The sequence below is a fragment of the Strix uralensis genome, chromosome 33 (assembly GCF_047716275.1).
Source record: "Strix uralensis isolate ZFMK-TIS-50842 chromosome 33, bStrUra1, whole genome shotgun sequence".
NCBI classification, from domain to species: Eukaryota; Metazoa; Chordata; class Aves; order Strigiformes; family Strigidae; genus Strix; species Strix uralensis.
In genome coordinates this window covers 921564-938634 of record NC_134004.1, presented here as the reverse complement: position 1 = coordinate 938634, position 17071 = coordinate 921564, and the positions used below count along the sequence as shown (strand labels likewise).

At 70.9% G+C, this 17071-nt stretch overlaps 1 protein-coding gene across 1 annotated transcript; it reads right to left on the bottom strand.

Moving 5' to 3' along the window:
• Positions 1 to 2510: 2510 nt before the first annotated feature.
• Positions 2511 to 14022, bottom strand: B4GALNT1 (beta-1,4-N-acetyl-galactosaminyltransferase 1). Its single transcript, XM_074853614.1, is given in 11 exon segments — positions 2511 to 3329; positions 4936 to 5173; positions 5550 to 5690; positions 6714 to 6901; positions 8108 to 8218; positions 9602 to 9782; positions 10742 to 10779; positions 11018 to 11039; positions 11041 to 11125; positions 12440 to 12613; positions 13886 to 14022. Coding segments are annotated over 11 exon segments (1398 nt in total). The 5' UTR covers positions 13891 to 14022; the 3' UTR covers positions 2511 to 3114.
• Positions 14023 to 17071: the final 3049 nt, after the last annotated feature.

The window sequence follows — 17071 nt, the reverse complement described above, 5'->3', positions numbered from 1 at the left end:
ATGGGGATGGAGACACTGGGATGGGGACACTGGGATGGGGGATGGGACTGGGGACACTGGGATGGGACTGGGGACATTGGGATGGGGGATGGGGCTGGGACACTGGGATGGGGACACTGGGATGGGGGATGGGGCTGGGGACACTGGGATGGGACTGGGGGCATTCGGATGGGGGATGGGGATGGGGACACTGGGGACACTGGGATGGGGGATGGCACTGGGGACACTGGGATGGGGGATGGGGATGGGGACACTTGGATGGGACTGGGTACACTGGGATGGGGACACTGGGATGGGGGATGGGACTGGGGACACTGGGATGGGGATGGGGACACTGGGATGGGGACACTGGGATGGGGGATGGGGATGGGGACACTGAGATGGGACTGGGGACACTGGGATGGGGACACTGGGATGGGACTGGGGGCATTGGGATGGGGGATGGGGATGGGGACACTGGGATGGGGGATGGGACTGGGGACACTGGACTGTGACACCAGGCTGGGGGATGCTGGGATGGGATATCAGACTGGGGACACTGGGATGGGTCATTGGGATGGGGGACAGGGTGGGGACATTGGGATGGGGACACCGGGATGGTACCTGCAATGTCGGGATGTCCTCACTGGGATGGGACACCAGGAGGGGGACACTGGGATGGGGACACTGGACTGGGACATGAGGATGGGACACCGGGATGGGGACATGGGGCTGGGACAGCAGGATGGGGACACTGGGATGGGACACCGGGATGGGTCACCAGGATGGGACCGGGCTGGGATGGCACCTAAGATGGGGACATCAAGGTGGGGCACTGGGGTGGGACCCCCAGGAGCTGGACGACCCCAACCCTGGCCCTGGCGTGGCCTTGTCCCTTGAGGGTCCGTGTCCTTGTCCCTCGCATGTCCGCTGTGGGTCCCTGTCCCTGTCCCAGCCGTGCCCGTGTTCCTGCCATCCCCTTGTCTCCAGCATGTCCATGGCGTGTCCCTGTCCCACGTGTGTCCATGGCCTTGTCCCCAGCACATCCATGTATGGACACGGTGCCTGGCGTGTCCTTGTCCCAGCGTGTCCCTGTCCCTGGCATGTCCCTGTCCCTGGTGTGTCCCTGTCCTGGCGTGTCCCTGTCCCAGCGTGTCCCTGTCCCTGGTGTGTCCCTGTCCCGGCGTGTCCCTGTCCCTGGCGTGTCCCTGTCCCTGGCGTGTCCCTGTCCCTGGTGTGTCCCTGTCCTGGCGTGTCCCTGTCCCAGCGTGTCCCTGTCCCTGGCATGTCCCTGTCCTGGTGTGTCCCTGTCCCTGGTGTGTCCTTGTCCCAGCGTGTCCCTGTCCCGGCGTGTCCCTGTCCCTGGTGTGTCCCTGTCCCGGCATGTCCCTTTCCCTGGTGTGTCCCTGTCCCAGCGTGTCCCTGTCCCTGGTGTGTCCCTGTCCTGGCATGTCCCTGTCCTGGCATGTCCCTGTCCCTGGTGTGTCCCTGTCCTGGCGTGTCCCTGTCCCGGCGTGTCCCTGTCCCAGCATGTCCCTGTCCCAGTGTGTCCCTGTCCCTGGCATGTCCCTGTCCCGGCATGTCCCTGTCCTGGCATGTCCCTGTCCCAGCGTGTCCCTGTCCTGGCGTGTCCCTGTCCCTGGTGTGTCCCTGTCCTGGCGTGTCCCTGTCCCTGGCGTGGCCGTGGCCCTGCAGCCCCTCACTGCAGGGCAGGATGGGACCCCGGTGGGTGCTGGGGGAACCCTGGTGGGTGCTGGGGCAGGATGGGACCCCGGTGGGTGGGGGTGGGGTGCAGCGGGACTCAGGAGAGTCCCCGGGGTGGGGGGGTCACAGCGTAGGGTGGGGGCTGAGCACCCAGCAGACGGGGGGCTCTGGGCGCCCCCACTCAGGGGTCACATGGGGGGACCTGGGACCCCCACACCCCCCCCCAAGCACCCCATGGCCCCTCCCCCGACCAGACATCTCCAGCCTGGCCCCGCCCCCACCCCTGGGACACACCCCCCCCTCCCCCGCGCCCCAGTGACCCGCCCCACAGGGACCCCCCACCCATGGGCACCCCCACCCCATGGGGACCCCCCCGTGTTGTCACCCACTTGCACCAGGGGGTCGGACATTGGGGGGGGGGAGGGGCGGGGGGGGCTTGAATGAAGGGGCGTGGCTAAGATGGGTGGGGGCTTGAGGGGCGGGGCTAAGCGGGAGTGGGCGGGGCTTACAGAAAGGGGGTCCAATGGGCTTGGAGAAGGGCGGGGCTAAAGTATGTAGGGGGCGTGGCTATGGGGTGGGCGGGGCTTGTGGAAGGGGTGGGGCTGAAGGGGCGGGGCTAAGGTGTGAGGGGGTGGGGCGGGGGCCCTGTTTTTCTGAAAAAAGAGGCAGATTTCGGTCTGGTTAAAATCTCACCATCCATCGGGTAGAAAAGAGCGGGGGGGGGGGAGGGCGGGGGGCAGCCCCTCCCCCCGCCTGGCTCTGGGGGGTCCCAGGGGGGTGGGGGGGGGGGTTGGGGCCGAGACTTGGCACAAAAATCCTGGCAGCAGCGTGGGGGAGGGGCTGTACAATAGAAAACTGAGTCTCGGGGGGGGACACGGGGACAAAAAAGGTGGGGGGGGGGCACCCGGACCCCTGGGTCCCCCTGGGGGGGGGGGGTGTGTCCCCCCCCCGCCACCACCACCCCCCAAAGTACAAAAGAGCTAAAAACACCGCGGGGGGGGGGGGGGGGGGTCAGAGGTGCTCCAGGGTGGCCACAGTCCTGGGGTGGCCCATGGGGGGGGTGGCCTGGGGTGGCCCAAAGTGGTGGCCCATGGGGGTGGCACTGGGGTGGCCCATGGCGGTGACCCTGGGGTGGACCACGGGCGTGGCCCTGGGGTGGCCCATGGGGGGGGTGGCCCTGGGGTGGCCCAAAGTGGTGGCCCATGAGGGTGGCACTGGGGTGGCCCATGGCGGTGGCCCTGGGGTGGCCCGTGGTGGTGGCCCATGGCGGTGGCCCTGGGGCGGCCCGTGGTGGTGGCCCTGGGGGTGGCCCATGGCGGTGGCACTGGGTGGTGACCCTGGGGGGGTGGCCATGGCGGTGGGCCCTGGGATTGGCCCTCAGTAGTGACCCATGGGGGTGGCCCATGGCAGGTGGCCAGCGGTGGCCGCGGGCTAGTTGCCGGCCATGCACTTGAAGCGGTTCTTGAAGAAGAAGAGGCGGTGCTTGAGGCGCAGGCTGTCGTCGCGCGCGGGGGGGTAGCGGTACCGCGCGTATTGCCGCTCGCCCTCGCTCCGGCGCCACGGCAGCGCCAGCTTCGAGGCGTGATCCACCACCACGTCCTCGCAGGAGCCCACGTGCAGCACCCCCAGCCCATCGATGAAGAATTCTGGGGGGGGGAGACACCCCAAAACAGGCTCAGTGCCGCCAGGGGGGCTCCAGCACCGCCCCCCCAGCATTCCCTCAATCGTCCCGGAGTCCCAGTGCTCCCCACACCCCCCCCCCCGGCAGGACCCATGGTTTGGGGGACCCCCCCTTCCCCTTCCCTGGGGTCCCCGGTTCCCTCAGCCCCCCCCAGTTCCCTCCCCAGGGGGTCCCCGGTTCCCTCAGGCCCCCCCAGTTCCCTCCCCAGGGGTCCCCAGTTCCCTCAGCCCCCCCCCAGTTCCCCCCCCAGGGGCTCCCCATGTCTGAGACTCCCCAGGCCCACAGCGTTCAGCCCCCTGCTCTTCCCCGGGGACCCCCGATGTCTGAACCTCCCCCCTAAGGACACCCTACACCCCTCCCCCCCCAGCACCCCGAGACCTCAACACCCCCCCCCGGGACACCCCGGCCCTCTCCCACCCAGGACACCAACAACCACCCCACCCTGGCCATCCCAGACCTTCTCCCAGGACGGACAGACTCCCCCCTCCCAGGAGCCCCCCAGATCCCCCCTCAGACCCTCCCCAGGACGCCCTTTCCACCCCCCGTTACCCCCAGGACCCCCCCAGGCCCTTCCCCAGCCTCCCCCCCGGGACACCCCAGCCCCCCCCCGGATCCTCTGCCCACCCCCAGGCCCCCAGATCCCCTCCCAGGGACACCCCAGTGCCCCCCCCAGGACCCCCCACCCACCCCCAGCACCCCCAGGACCCCCCAAATCCCTCCCAGGGACACCTCAGCACCCCCAGGACCCCCCTCCCAGTCCTCCTCCCCCTGGGTCCCCCAGAACCCTCCCAGGTCCCCCCCACAGACCCTCCCCAAGACTCCCTGACCCTCTCCCAGGCCCCAACCCCCCAGGACCCCCCCCAACCCCCAGTGCCCCCACAGGGATCCCCTGCCCACCACCAGGCGCCCCAAGATCCCCCAAACCCCTTCCCAGGAACACCCCAGTGCCTCCCAGGAACCCCCTCCCAGTCCCCCTCCTCCTGGTCCCCCAAAACTCTCCCAGGTCCCCCCCACAGACCCTCCCCAGGACCCCCTGACCCTCTCCCAGGCCCCCCAGACTCCCTCCCAGGAACACCCCAGCACCCCCAGGATTCTCCACCCACCCCCAGGACCCCCCAAACCCCTCTCAGTGACACCCCAGGACCCCCCTCCCAGTCCCCCTCCTCCTGGGTCCCCCAGGTCCCCCCCCACAGACCCTCCCCAGGACCCCTTGACCCTCTCCCAGGAACACCCCAGTGCCCCCCAGGGATCCCCTGCCCACCACCAGGCCCCCCAGAACCCCCCAAACCCCTCCCAGGAACACCCCAGTGCCCCCAGGATTTCCTGCCCACCCCCAGGTCCCCCAAACCCCTCCCAGGGACACCCCAGCACCCCCAGGATCCTCCACCCACCCCCAGGACCCCCCAAAGCCCTCTCAGCGACACCCCAGGACCCCCCTCTCAGTCCCCCTCCTCCTGGGTCCCCCAGATCCCCCCCCACAGACCCTCCCCAGGACCCCCTGACCCTCTCCCAGGCCCCCCAGACCCCCTCCCAGGAACACCCCAGCGCCCCCCAGACCCCCCAGCTCTCACCGAGGTGGGCGACGCGGCGCAGGCGGGGGTCGAAGCCGACCTGCCGGACCTTGTCGGTGCGGGCCAGGAAGAAGTTGACGACGCCGTCGGTGACGACGCAGGCGGGGAACCCGGCCAGGCGGTGGTGGAAGCCCGGCCGCGTGCGCAGGCAGTCGCCCCCCGCGCCGCCGCCCTCGACGCTCAGCCGCTGCCGGTACGTGGTGGTGTAGCCCGTGATCTCCCGCACCGCGCCGCCCACCTGCGGGACGGCACCGGGAGCTGGGACCGGGCACCGAGAGACCCCCGGGACCCCCAGCATCGCCCACCTGAGGCACTGGGAGCTGAGATATTCCCAGTATCCCCCAGCATCGCCCACCTGAGGCACTGGGAGCTGAGATATTCCCAGTATCCCCCAGCATCACCCACCTGAGGCACTGGGAGCTGAGATATTCCCAGTATCCCCCAGCATCGCCCACCTGAGGCACTGGGAGCTGAGATATTCCCAGTATCCCCCAGCATCACCCCCCTGAGGCACTGGGATGGCCCCAGGACCCCCCTCCCCGGCTCATGGGGCCCCCCTGGCCACCAGCACCCCACGGGTGCCCCCCCCGCGCCCTTGGGTGCCCCCCCCGCACCAGGTCCAGGCTGGTTCTCTCCAGCACGTCCACCAGCTTCTCCAGGCGGGTGCGGGGGGTGAAGATGAAGTCGTCGTCCACCCACAGCACGTACTTGGTGGTCACCTGCGACACCGCCAGGTTCCTCCCGGCGAACCAGCCCTGTGGGGCCACTGTCAGTGGGTGCCCGCTGGCCCACACCTGCCCCACGCCTGCCCCACGGCCCTGCCACAGTCCTGCCGTGTCCCCCCACCCCAGGGAGTCACCGTCCTGCCAGTCCCGCTGTGTCCCCCCTCCCTGGGGTCCCCCCACAGCCCCACAGCCCTGTCAGACCCACCATGTGCCCCCTCCATGGGGTCCCACCCCTCTGCCACCCCCACGTCCCCCCTCCCTGGGGGTCCCACAGCCCTGCCAGCTCCCCCCACACCCCCCTCCCCAGGATCCTGCAGTCCCACAGCCCTGCCAGACCCCCATGTCCCCCCACCCTGGGGTCCCACAGCCCTACAGCCCTGCCAGGCCCCCCCCACACCCCCCTCCCCAGGGTCCTGCAGTCCCACGGCCCTGCCAGACCCGCCATGTGCCTCCTCTGTGGGGACCCACCCCTCTGTCACCCCCGTGTCCCCCCGTCCCTGGGGGTCCCACAGCCCCATGGCCCTGCCAGACCCCCATGTGCCCCCTCTGTGCGCTCCCACAGCCCCACAGCCCTGTCACACCCCCATGTGCCCCCTCAGTGGGGTCCCACCCCTCTGCCACCCCCACGTCCCCCTGCCCTGGGGGTCCCACAGCCCCATGGCCCTGCCAGTTCCCCCCACCCCCCCCTCCCCAGGGTCCCACAGTCCCACGGCCCTGCCAGACCCCCTATGTGCCCTCTCCGTGGGGACCCACCCCTCTGTCACCTCTGTGCCCCCCCTTCCTGGGGCCTCACAGCCCTGCCAGACCCCCATTACCCCTCCTCTCTGGGCTCCCACAGCCCCATGGCCCTGCCAGACCCCCACTGCCCCCCACCCTGGGGTCCCACAGCCCTGCCAGCCCCCCCCCCCCAGGGTCCCGCAGCCCCATCCCCCTACCAGCCCCCCCATATCCCCCTCTCTCCAGTTGCCCCCAACCCCACACCCTTCCCCCAACCTCTCCATCCCCCAGCCCGACCCTGACGCCCCCCCAACGCCCCCCCCGAGCCCCCCCCACCTTGCCGAAGGGCATGAGGTAGTGCTCAAGGTGGGGGCCCTGCAGGGGCTCGGGGTGCTGGCTGTCGTCGGCCACCACGATGGTGACGGAGGGGTAGAAGCGGCGGATGCTGGCGATGAGCCCCCGCAGCTTGTCGTAGCGCAGGAAGGTCTTGGTGGCCACGGTCACCAGCGCCGAGATGTTGTACCCTGCGGGGGGGGGCACTGGGAGCACTGGGAACCCCAACACTGGGGGCACTGGGAGGACTGGGACATCCTGGTGCCAGTAGGACTGAGCCCCTACACTGGGAGGACTGGGCACCCCAACACTGGGAGGACTGGGAGGACTGGGACCCCACACTGGGAGGACTGGGTCTCCCAACACCAGGAGGACTGGGCACCCCAATACTGGACTGGGCACCCACACTGGGAGGACTGGGAGGACTGGGAGGACTGGGACCCCACACAGGGAGGACTGGGCACCCCAACACTGGGAGGACTGGGCACCCACACTGGGAGGACTGGGCCCCCCAACACCGGGAGGACTGAGCACCCCAATACTGGACTGGGCACCCACACTGGGAGGACTGGGAGGACTGGGACCCCACACAGGGAGGACTGGGCACCCCAACACTGGGAGGACTGGGCACCCCAATACTGGGAGGACTGGGCACCCACACTGGGAGGACTGGGCCCCCCAACACCAGGAGGACTGGGCACCCCAATACTGGGCTGGGCACCCACACTGGGAGGACTGGGAGGACTGGGACCCCACACTGGGAGGACTGGGCCTCCCAACACCGGGAGGACTGGGCACCCCAATACTGGGCTGGGCACCCACACTGGGAGGACTGGGAGGACTGGGACCCCACACTGGGAGGACTGGGCCTCCCAACACCGGGAGGACTGGGCACCCCAATACTGGACTGGGCACCCACACTGGGAGGACTGGGAGGACTGGGACCCCACACGGGGAGGACTGGGCCTCCCAACACTGGGAGGACTGGGACCCCACACTGGGAGGACTGGGCACCCCAACACTGGGAGGACTGAGCACCCCAATACTGGACTGGGCACCCACACTGGGAGGACTGGGAGGACTGGGGCCACACATTGGGAGGACTGGGACACCCTGGCACCAGTAGGACTGAGCCCCCCAACACTGGTAGGACTGGGAGGACTAGGACTCCACACTGGGAGGACTGGGGCACCCTGGTACCAGTAGGACTGAGCCCCTACACTGGGAGGACTGGGCACCCCACACTGGGAGGACTGGGACACCGTGGCACCAGTAGGACTGAGCCCCCCAACACCGGGAGGACTGGGAGGACTAGGACTCCACACTGGGAGGACTGGGGCACCCCAGCACTGGGGGGATTGGTTTTGGGGTGCAGAGGGGGGGTCCCCGTGACTCACCTCCATCCCCGTCCCCGTCGCCGGGGGGGGGCGGCCCGTAGAGGCGGGGGGTGGGCGGGTGCCGGATGCGGATGGGGAAGGCGGCGGCGTGTCCCTCGGTGCAGAACTGCACTGGAAGGCCAACGGGGCGCTGGGTGTCCCGGGGGGGCGACACCCGCCTGCCTCAGGGTGCCCTGCGCCCTCGGGCACCACCACGGGACGTGGGGGCACCAGGCCCGAGCTGGGCTGTGCTGCCACCACAGGGCAGGGACCCTCCGTGGCACCCGCAGGGCCAGCACCCATCCAGGTGTCACCCACAGCACCCATCCAGGTCCCACCCATGGCACCCCAAAAACCAGCACCCATGGGGTCCCACCCATGGCACCCCAAAGACCAACACCCATCCATGCCCCACCCATGGGACCCCAAAAACCAGCACCCATCCAGGTGTCACCCACAGCACCCATCACATCCCACCCATGGGACCCCAAAAACCAGCACCCATCCAGGTGCCACCCACAGCACCCATCCAGGTGCCACCCATGGTACCCCAAAGACCAGCACCCATCCACGTCCCACCCATAGCACTCCAAAACCCAGCACCCATCCAGGTCCCACCCATAGCACCCATCCAGGTCCCACCCACAGCACCCATCCAGATCCCACCCATGGGACCCCAAAGACCAGCACCCATCCAGGTGCCACCCACAGCACCCATCCAGGTGCCACCCATGGCACCCATCCACATCCCGCCCATGGGACCCCAAAGACCAGCACCCACCCAGGTCCCACCCACAGCACCCATCCAGATCCCACCCATGGGACCCCAAAGACCAGCACCCATCCAGGTGCCACCCACAGCACCCATCCAGGTGCCACCCATGGCACCCATCCATATCCCACCCATGGGACCCCAAAGACCAGCACCCACCCAGGTCCCACCCACAGCACCCATCCAGATCCCACCCATGGCACCCCAAAGACCAGCACCCATCCAGGTGCCACCCACAGCACCCATCCAGGTGCCACCCATGGCACCCATCCATATCCCACCCATGGGACCCCAAAGACCAGCACCCACCCAGGTGCCACCCACAGCACCCATCCACATCCCGCCCATGGGACCCCAAAAACCAGCACCCATCCAGGTGCCACCCATGGGACCCATCCACATCCCGCCCATGGGACCCCAAAACCCAGCACCCACTCAGGTCCCACCCACAGCACCCATCCACATCCCGCCCATGGGACCCCAAAGACCAGCACCCATCCAGGTCCCACCCACAGCACCCATCCAGATCCCACCCATAGCACCCCAAAACCCAGCACCCATTCAGGTCCCACCCACAGCACCCATCCAGGTCCCACCCACAGCACCCATCCAGATCCCACCCATGGGACCCCAAAGACCAGCACCCACCCAGGTCCCACCCATAACACTCATCCACGTCCCACCCACAGCGCCCACGCGGGTCCCACCCGTGACACCATCCAGGTGCCCCCGGCAGCACCCACCGATGTCGGCGGTGTCGGGGTGGAACTGGGTGCTGGTGTAGGTGACGAACTGGAGCTGCCGGTTCAGGTGGTCCCGGCGGGCGGCGGCCAGGGAGAGGTGGGGCTGCCCCTCCCCCCGCAGCTCCACGCCCTCCACCACGGCGGCCACGGTCAATGTCCCCAGGGTGGCCGTCAGGTTCACCTGGGGGGGGCGGCACGGGAGCACCCGCCGGGACCCCCCCCTGCTCCGGGGGGGCTGCTCTGCCCACGCGGGAGCACGCCCTGCCCACGCCCTGCCCATAACCCTGCCCACCCCCTGCCCACTCAGGATCGTGCCCTGCCCACCCCCTGCCCGTGCTCTGCCCACGCCCTGCCCACCCCCTGCCCACTCAGGATCGTGCTCTGCCCATAACCCTGCCCATGCTCTGCCCACCCCCTTCCCACACCCTGCCCACACCCTGCCCACTCAGGATCATGCTCTGCCCACCCCCTGCCCACGCCCTGCCCATGCCCTGCCCACTCAGGATCGTGCCCTGCCCACTCCCTGCCCACCCCCTGCCCACGCAGGATCGTGCCCTGCCCACTCCCTGCCCACCCCCTGCCCATGCTCTGCCCACGCAGGATCGTGCCCTGCCCACCCCCTGCCCATGGTCTGCCCACTCCCTGCCCACCCCCTTCCCACACCCTGTCTGCACCCTGCCCACCCCCTGCCCACTCAGGATCGTGCTCTGCCCATAACCCTGCCCATGCTCTGCCCACCCCCTGCCCACTCCCTGCCCATGCCCTGCCCACGCAGGATAGTGCCCTGCCCACCCCGTGCCCACTCCCTGCCCACCCCCTGCCCACTCAGGATCGTGCCCTGCCCACCCCCTGCCCATAACCATGCCCACCCCCTGCCCACTCAGGATCGTGCCCTGCCCACCCCCTGCCCACTCCCTGCCCACTCAGGATCGTGCCCTGCCCACTCCCTGCCCATGGTCTGCCCACTCCCTGCCCACCTCCTGCCCACGCAGGATCGTGCCCTGCCCACCCCTTGCCCACTCAGGATCATGCCCTGCCCAACCCTGCCCACCCCCTGCCCATGGTCTGCCCACTCCCTGCCCACTCCCTGCCCACCCCCTGCCCACGCAGGATCGTGCCCTGCCCACCCCCTGCCCTCACCTGGTACACTTTCCTGCCTGTCGCCTGCAGGCTGAGCCCTGTGGGGCCGCACACGGGGGAGGTGAGCGGGGCCGGGGGCGACCCCCAGAGACCCTCGGGGGGGTGGGTGGGGTGTGGGGGGGTGTGTGTGTGTGTGTGACCCCCCCGCCCCCCCCATCCTGCCCCCCCCAGACACTCCCCTCCCTCGAGCCCATGACCCCAATGCTGCTGTACCCCCCCCAACCCTTGTGCCCCCCCCCCCGCTCCCCCGGCCCCCCCCGCGCCCCCCCCCCTCACCGGGCACCAGGACCGTCTGCAAGCGGCCGCACCTCCACCCCCTGCGCCGGGTACTCGAGGGGGGAGTTGGCCCGAGCGATCAGCAGCTGCTCGGCCGGGGACTGCACCCTGCGGGGGGGGGGGGCTCAGCCGCGGGGCACCCTGACCCCCCCCACAGCCCCCTGCCCCACACAGAGCCCGGGGGGTCCCATCCTACCCCAAGTTGAAGCCCAGGGGGTCCCCTCCTGCCCCCCCCCCGATCCCTGGGGGTCCCATCCTGCCCCACACTCATGGGGGGGTCTCCCCCTGCCCCACACTGACCCTGGGGGTCCCCCTGCCCCACACTCATCCTCGGGGTCCCCCCCTGCCCCATACTGATCCCCAGGGGGTCCCATCCTGCCCCCCCCCCCCCGCCCCTCGGGGTCCCTCCTCACCCCACACCGAGCCGAGGGTGTCCCCCCCCACCCAATGCTGAGCCCAGGGGGTCCTATCCTGCACCACACTGATCCCCAGGGGGTCCCCCCTTGCCCCACACTGCTCCTGGGGGTCCCATCCTGCCCCACACCGCCCCCGGGGCCCCCCTGGCCCCCCCTGCCTCTGGGGTCCCCCCCCGGTCCATACTGACCCTGGGGGTCCCCCTGCCCCACACTGGTCCCCAGGGGGTCCCATCCAGCCCCACACTGACCCCCAGGGGGTCCCATCCTGCCCCACACCACCCCCGGGGTCCCCCCCCCACCCCACATTGATCCCCAGGGGGTCCCATCCTTCCCCACACTGACCCCCGGGGTCCCCCCCCGCCCCACACTGACCCTGGGGGTCCCCCTGCCCCACACTGATCCCCTGGGGGTCCCCCCCTGCCCCACACTGATCCTGGGGATCCCATCCTGCCCTACACCGCCCCCGGGGTCCCCCCCCGCCCCACACCGCCCCGGGGTCCCCCCCACCCCACACTGACCCCCGGGGTCCCCCCCTGTCCCACACTACCCTGGGGGTCCCCCTGCCCCACACTCATCCTGGGGGTCCCCCTGCCCCACACTGCCCCCCAGGGGGTCCCATCCTGCCCCACACTGACCCCCAGGGTGTCCCCCCCTGCCCCACACTGACCCCCGGGGTCCCCCCGCCCCACACTCATCCTGGGGGTCCCATCCTGCCCCACACTGATCCCCGGGGTCCCCCCCTGCCCCACACTCATCCTGGGGGTCCCCCTGCCCCACACTCATCCTGGGGGTCCCATCCTGCCCCACACTGACCCTGGGGGTCCCCCTGCCCCACACTGACCCTGGGGGTCCCCCTGCCCCACACTCATCCTGGGGATCCCATCCTGCCCCACACTGACCCCTGGGGTCCCCCCGCCCCACACTCATCCTGGGGGTCCCCCTGCCCCACACTGACCCTGGGGGTCCCCCCGCCCCACACCGCCCCCCAGGGGGTCCCCGCGCTCACCGCAGCCGGTAGCTGTGATACTCCCTCTCGCGCTGCCGCTGCAGCCGCTGCCGCTCCCCGGGCGCGAAGGCGCTGGCGAACTCCACGGCCGGGCCCTGCCCGAAGAGCCCCCGCTGGAGGGGCAGCGCCAGCCCCGGCCCCGCCGCGCACGAGCAGCCGTTCCTGGGCAGGAGCCTGCGGGCCCCGGTCACCCCGCGGCCAGGGGCACCCACCGCCCGGCACCCACCGCCCGGCACCTCCTTGTCACCTCCCCTGTCACCTCCTTGTCACCCGCCCTGGCACCACCCAGCACCACCTTGTCACCTGCCCAGCACCACCCTGGCACCACCCAGCACTGCCCAGCACCACCTTGTCACCTCCCCTGTCACCTCCCCTGTCACCTCCCCTGTCACCTCCCCTGTCACCTCCTCATCACCCACCTGCCACCACCCACCACTACCTTGTCACTTGCCCTGTCACCTCCTTGTCACCGGCCCTGGCACCGCCCAGCACCACCTTGTCACCCACCCTGGCACCACCTTGTCACCTGCCCTGTCACCTCCTCATCACCCACCTGGCACCACCTTGTCACCCACCCTGGCACTGCCTGGAACCACCCAGCACCACCTTGTCACCTGCCCAGCATCACCCTGACACCACCTTGTCACCCACCTGCCACCACCCACCACTACCTTGTCACCCAACCCACCACTACCTTGTCACCCACCCTGTCACCTCCTTGTCACCTGCCCTGGCACTGCCCCAGCACCACCCTGCCACTGCCTTGTCACCCGTCTGCCACCACCCACCACCACCTTGTCACCCACCCTGGCACCGCCCAGCACCACCGTGTCACCTTCCCACCACCACCCTGTCACCGCCTTGTCACCCACCCTGGCACCCCCCGATCCCCTCCCCATGGGTGTCCCACCCCCCCCTCACCCTGGGGTGCACCCCCCCCGATGAGCCCCGGATTCCCCACCCTTGGCTACCCCCCACCCATGGGTGCCCCCCCCCCCTCCACGAGTTCCCCCCCCCCCCATGGGTGCCCTCACCCCATAGGTGCCCCCCCACCTCCACGAGGCCTCCCCCTCCATGGGTGCCCCCCACCCCATGTGTGCCCCAGTCCCCACCCCATAGGTGCCCCCCCCCACGCTCTATTAGGTCCCTCCCCACCCATGGGTGGCCCCCACCCTGAGATGCCCCCAGCCCATGGGTGCCCCCCACCCCCATAGGTGCCCCCCCCCACCCATGGGTGCCCCCCACCCTGAGATGCCCCCACCCCATGTGTGCCCCAGCCCCCACCCATGGGTGTCCCCACCCCATAGCTGCCCCCCCCACCTCTATTAGGTCCCTCCCCACCCACGGGTGCCCCCCCCCGAGATGCCGCCCACCCATGGCTACCCCCACCCCCCCCCCCGGGTACCCCCACCCATGGGTGCCCCCCGTGCCGACGCGGGTCCTTACTCCATGACCTCGTCCTTGAGGCGGAAGGGGGACGTGGGGGTAGGAGCGGGCGGGGGGGGGGCAGGGGGGGGGGGCAGCAGGCGCGCGGGGGGAGGGGGCGCCGCAGGTCCACGCTGGGGGGGCCCTTGGGTGCCCAGAGGTGCAGGTAGAGGGCGGCCAGCGAGGCCGTGGCCAGCAGCAGCAGGCAGAGGGGGCGCTGGGCCCCCCGCATCCTGGCACGGGGGGGGCTGCGGGGACACGCGCGTCACCCCCCCGCCCCCGCGCCACCAGTGACAACCAGTGGCCACCAGTGCCGCCCAGTGCAAACCCCCCCCAGCGTCCCCAGACGCCTCCCAGTGCAACCCAGTGCAAACCCAGTGCCGCCCAGTGTCCCCCAGCACCTCCCCAGTGTCCCCCAGTGCAACCCAGTGTCCCCCAGTGTCCCCAGCACCTCCCAGTGCAACCCAGTGCAAACCCAGTGCCCCCAGCACCTCCCAGTGTCCCCCAGTGCAACCCAGTGCCCCCCAGTGGTCCCAGCGCCTCCCAGTGCCAACCCAGTGCCCCCCAGTGCAAACCCCCCAGTGTCCCCAGCACCTCCCAGTGCAACCCAGCGCCTCCCAGTGTCCCCCAGTGTCCCCCAGTGCAACCCAGTGCAACCCAGTGCAAACCCAGTGCCCCCAGCACCTCCCAGTGTCCCCCAGTGGTCCCAGCACCTCCCAGTGCCCCCAGCGCCTCCCAGTGCAACCCAGTGCAAACCCAGTGCCCCCAGTGCCCCCCAGTGCAAACCCCCCAGTGTCCCCAGCACCTCCCAGTGTCCCCAGCGCCTCCCAGTGCAACCCAGTGCAAACCCAGTGCCCCCAGTGCCCCCCAGTGCAAACCCCCCAGTGTCCCCAGCACCTCCCAGTGTCCCCAGCGCCTCCCAGTGCAACCCAGTGCAAACCCAGTGCCCCCAGTGCAAACCCCCCAGTGTCCCCAGCACCTCCCAGTGCAACCCAGCGCCTCCCAGTGTCCCCCAGTGTCCCCCAGTGCAACCCAGTGCCCCCCAGTGGTCCCAGCACCTCCCAGTGCCCTCCAGTGCCAACCAGTGCCCCCCAGTGCAAACCCCCCAGTGTCCCCAGCACCTCCCAGTGCCCCCAGTGCCAACCAGTGCAACCCAGTGCCCCCCAGTGCAACCCAGTGCCCCCCAGTGTCTCCAGCACCTCCCAGGTCCCCCAGCGCCAACCAGTGCAACCCAGCACCTCCCAGTGCCCCCAGTGCCCCCCAGTGCAAACCCCCCAGTGTCCCCAGCGCCTCCCAGTGTCCCCCAGTGCCCCCCAGCGCAACCCCCCCAGTGGCCCCAGCACCTTCCAGTGCCCCCCAGCACCTCCCAGTGCAAGCCAGTGCCCCCCAATGCAACCCAGTGTCCCCAGCACCTCCCAGTGCCCCCAGCTCCTCCCAGCATCTGCCAGTGCTCCCAGTGCAAACCAGTGCCCCCAGTGCAATCTGGTGCCCCCCAGTGTCCCCAGTGCAACCCAGTGCCCCCAGCTCCCCAGTGCAAACCAGTGTCTCCCAGTGCCCCCAGCACCTCCCAGTACCCCCAGTGTAACCCGGTGCCCTCCAGTGCCCACAGCTTCTCCCAGTGCAGCCAGTGCAAACCAGCTCCTCCCAGTGCCCCCAGCACCTCCCAGTGCAAACCAGTGCCCCCAGTGCAACTCAGCCATCTGCCAGTAAAATCACCATGCCCCCCCCCCTCCCCGTGCGCCCAGCGCCCCCACCATGTCCCAGTGCCCCCAGCACCTCCCAGTTTCCCCCAGTGGCTCCCAACACATCCCAGTGCAAACCAGTGCCCCCCACACCCTGCACTGCCACCCAAAGGCCCCAGTACGTCCCAGTACTCCCAGTCCCCCAGTACAACCCAGTGCCCCCTTTCTGCTGCACCCATGTGGCTGCACCCCCTCCACCACACTCCCCAGTGCCTCCCAGTGCCCCCCAGTGCCTCCCAGTGCCTCCCAGTGCCCTCACCTCGGGGCGGGCGAGGGTCCCGGTGGGGTCGGGGTGGGGGCCGGGGGTCTCAGCCCACGCTCATGGCTCTGCCCCCCGCGACACCGGCCTGGGGACAAGGGGGCAGCCTCAGGGGTGGGGGGGGGCACCCACAGACCCACCCACCCCCCCCAACCCCCCCCAGGGACATGGCCGCAGCCGGGGATCCCCCAGACCCCCCCCCCGACGGTTTAAAGGGGGGAGCAGGAGGGGGGGGGTCAGGCAGTGGGGATCGGGGGGGGTCGGGGGGGTGGACGGATCTGGGGTACAGAGGGACCGGGGGGGGTGGGGGGGTTTGGGGGGAATGCGGGGGGGTTGGGGGGGGGCAGGGGGATGTTGGGGGGAGCTGGGGGGGGGTCAGGAGATGGGGGGGGTGGGGGTGTCCCGGGGCTGGGGGGTGCAGCGGGGATGGGGGATGCGGGGGGGGGGCTGGGGGTGTCCGGGGGTTCGGAGGGGCCCGGCGGCCTTGGGAGTGCCGGGGGATGCGGGGGGGGGGGGCTCGGAGGGGGGCGATGTCCGTGGGGCGGCGGCAGATGCCACCCCCCACCGCGACATGTCGCGACAAGGGCGGGGGCCGGGGGGCGCTGGGTGGCTCCGGCCCTACCTGGCTCCGCCGGCGGGTCCCGGCGCTCCGCGGCCGCGCACCGGCAGCGGGGGGGGGGCGGGGGGGGGGCGGGGGGGGGGGGGGCAGGGCGCCCCCGGCGGCCCCGGCCGGGAACGGCACCGCCGCAGCCCCGGGAGGGGCGGGGGGAGCTTCGGGGGGGGGGGGGGGCACAAAGAGGGGAGGGGGCGGCCGCCGGTGTCACCGTCGCATCGGGCCTGGCGCGGGGGGAGGAGCGGGGATCAGCCCCCCCCCGGCCCCCCCCCGGATCGGCGGGGGCTCCGGCTGCCACAGGGCGGCTTTGTGCCCACGCGTGGGCCGCACAACGGCCCCATTGAGCCGGGGGGGGGGGCGCCGGGGGGGGGCCGGGCCTGGGCTGCCTGCGCCCTGCCTGCACCGGGGGGGGGGGCTGGGAGGATGCTGGGGGGGTGCTGGGGGGGGGACTGGGGGGGCGACTGGGGGGGGTGAGAGGAGTTTGGGGGCTGCTGAAGGGTCCTGGAGGGGGCTGGGGGGGTGCTGAGGGGCTGGGGGGAGGTTTTGGGGGTGTTGGGGGGAGGTTGGGGGCCGCGGGGGGGGGGGGGGGTCAC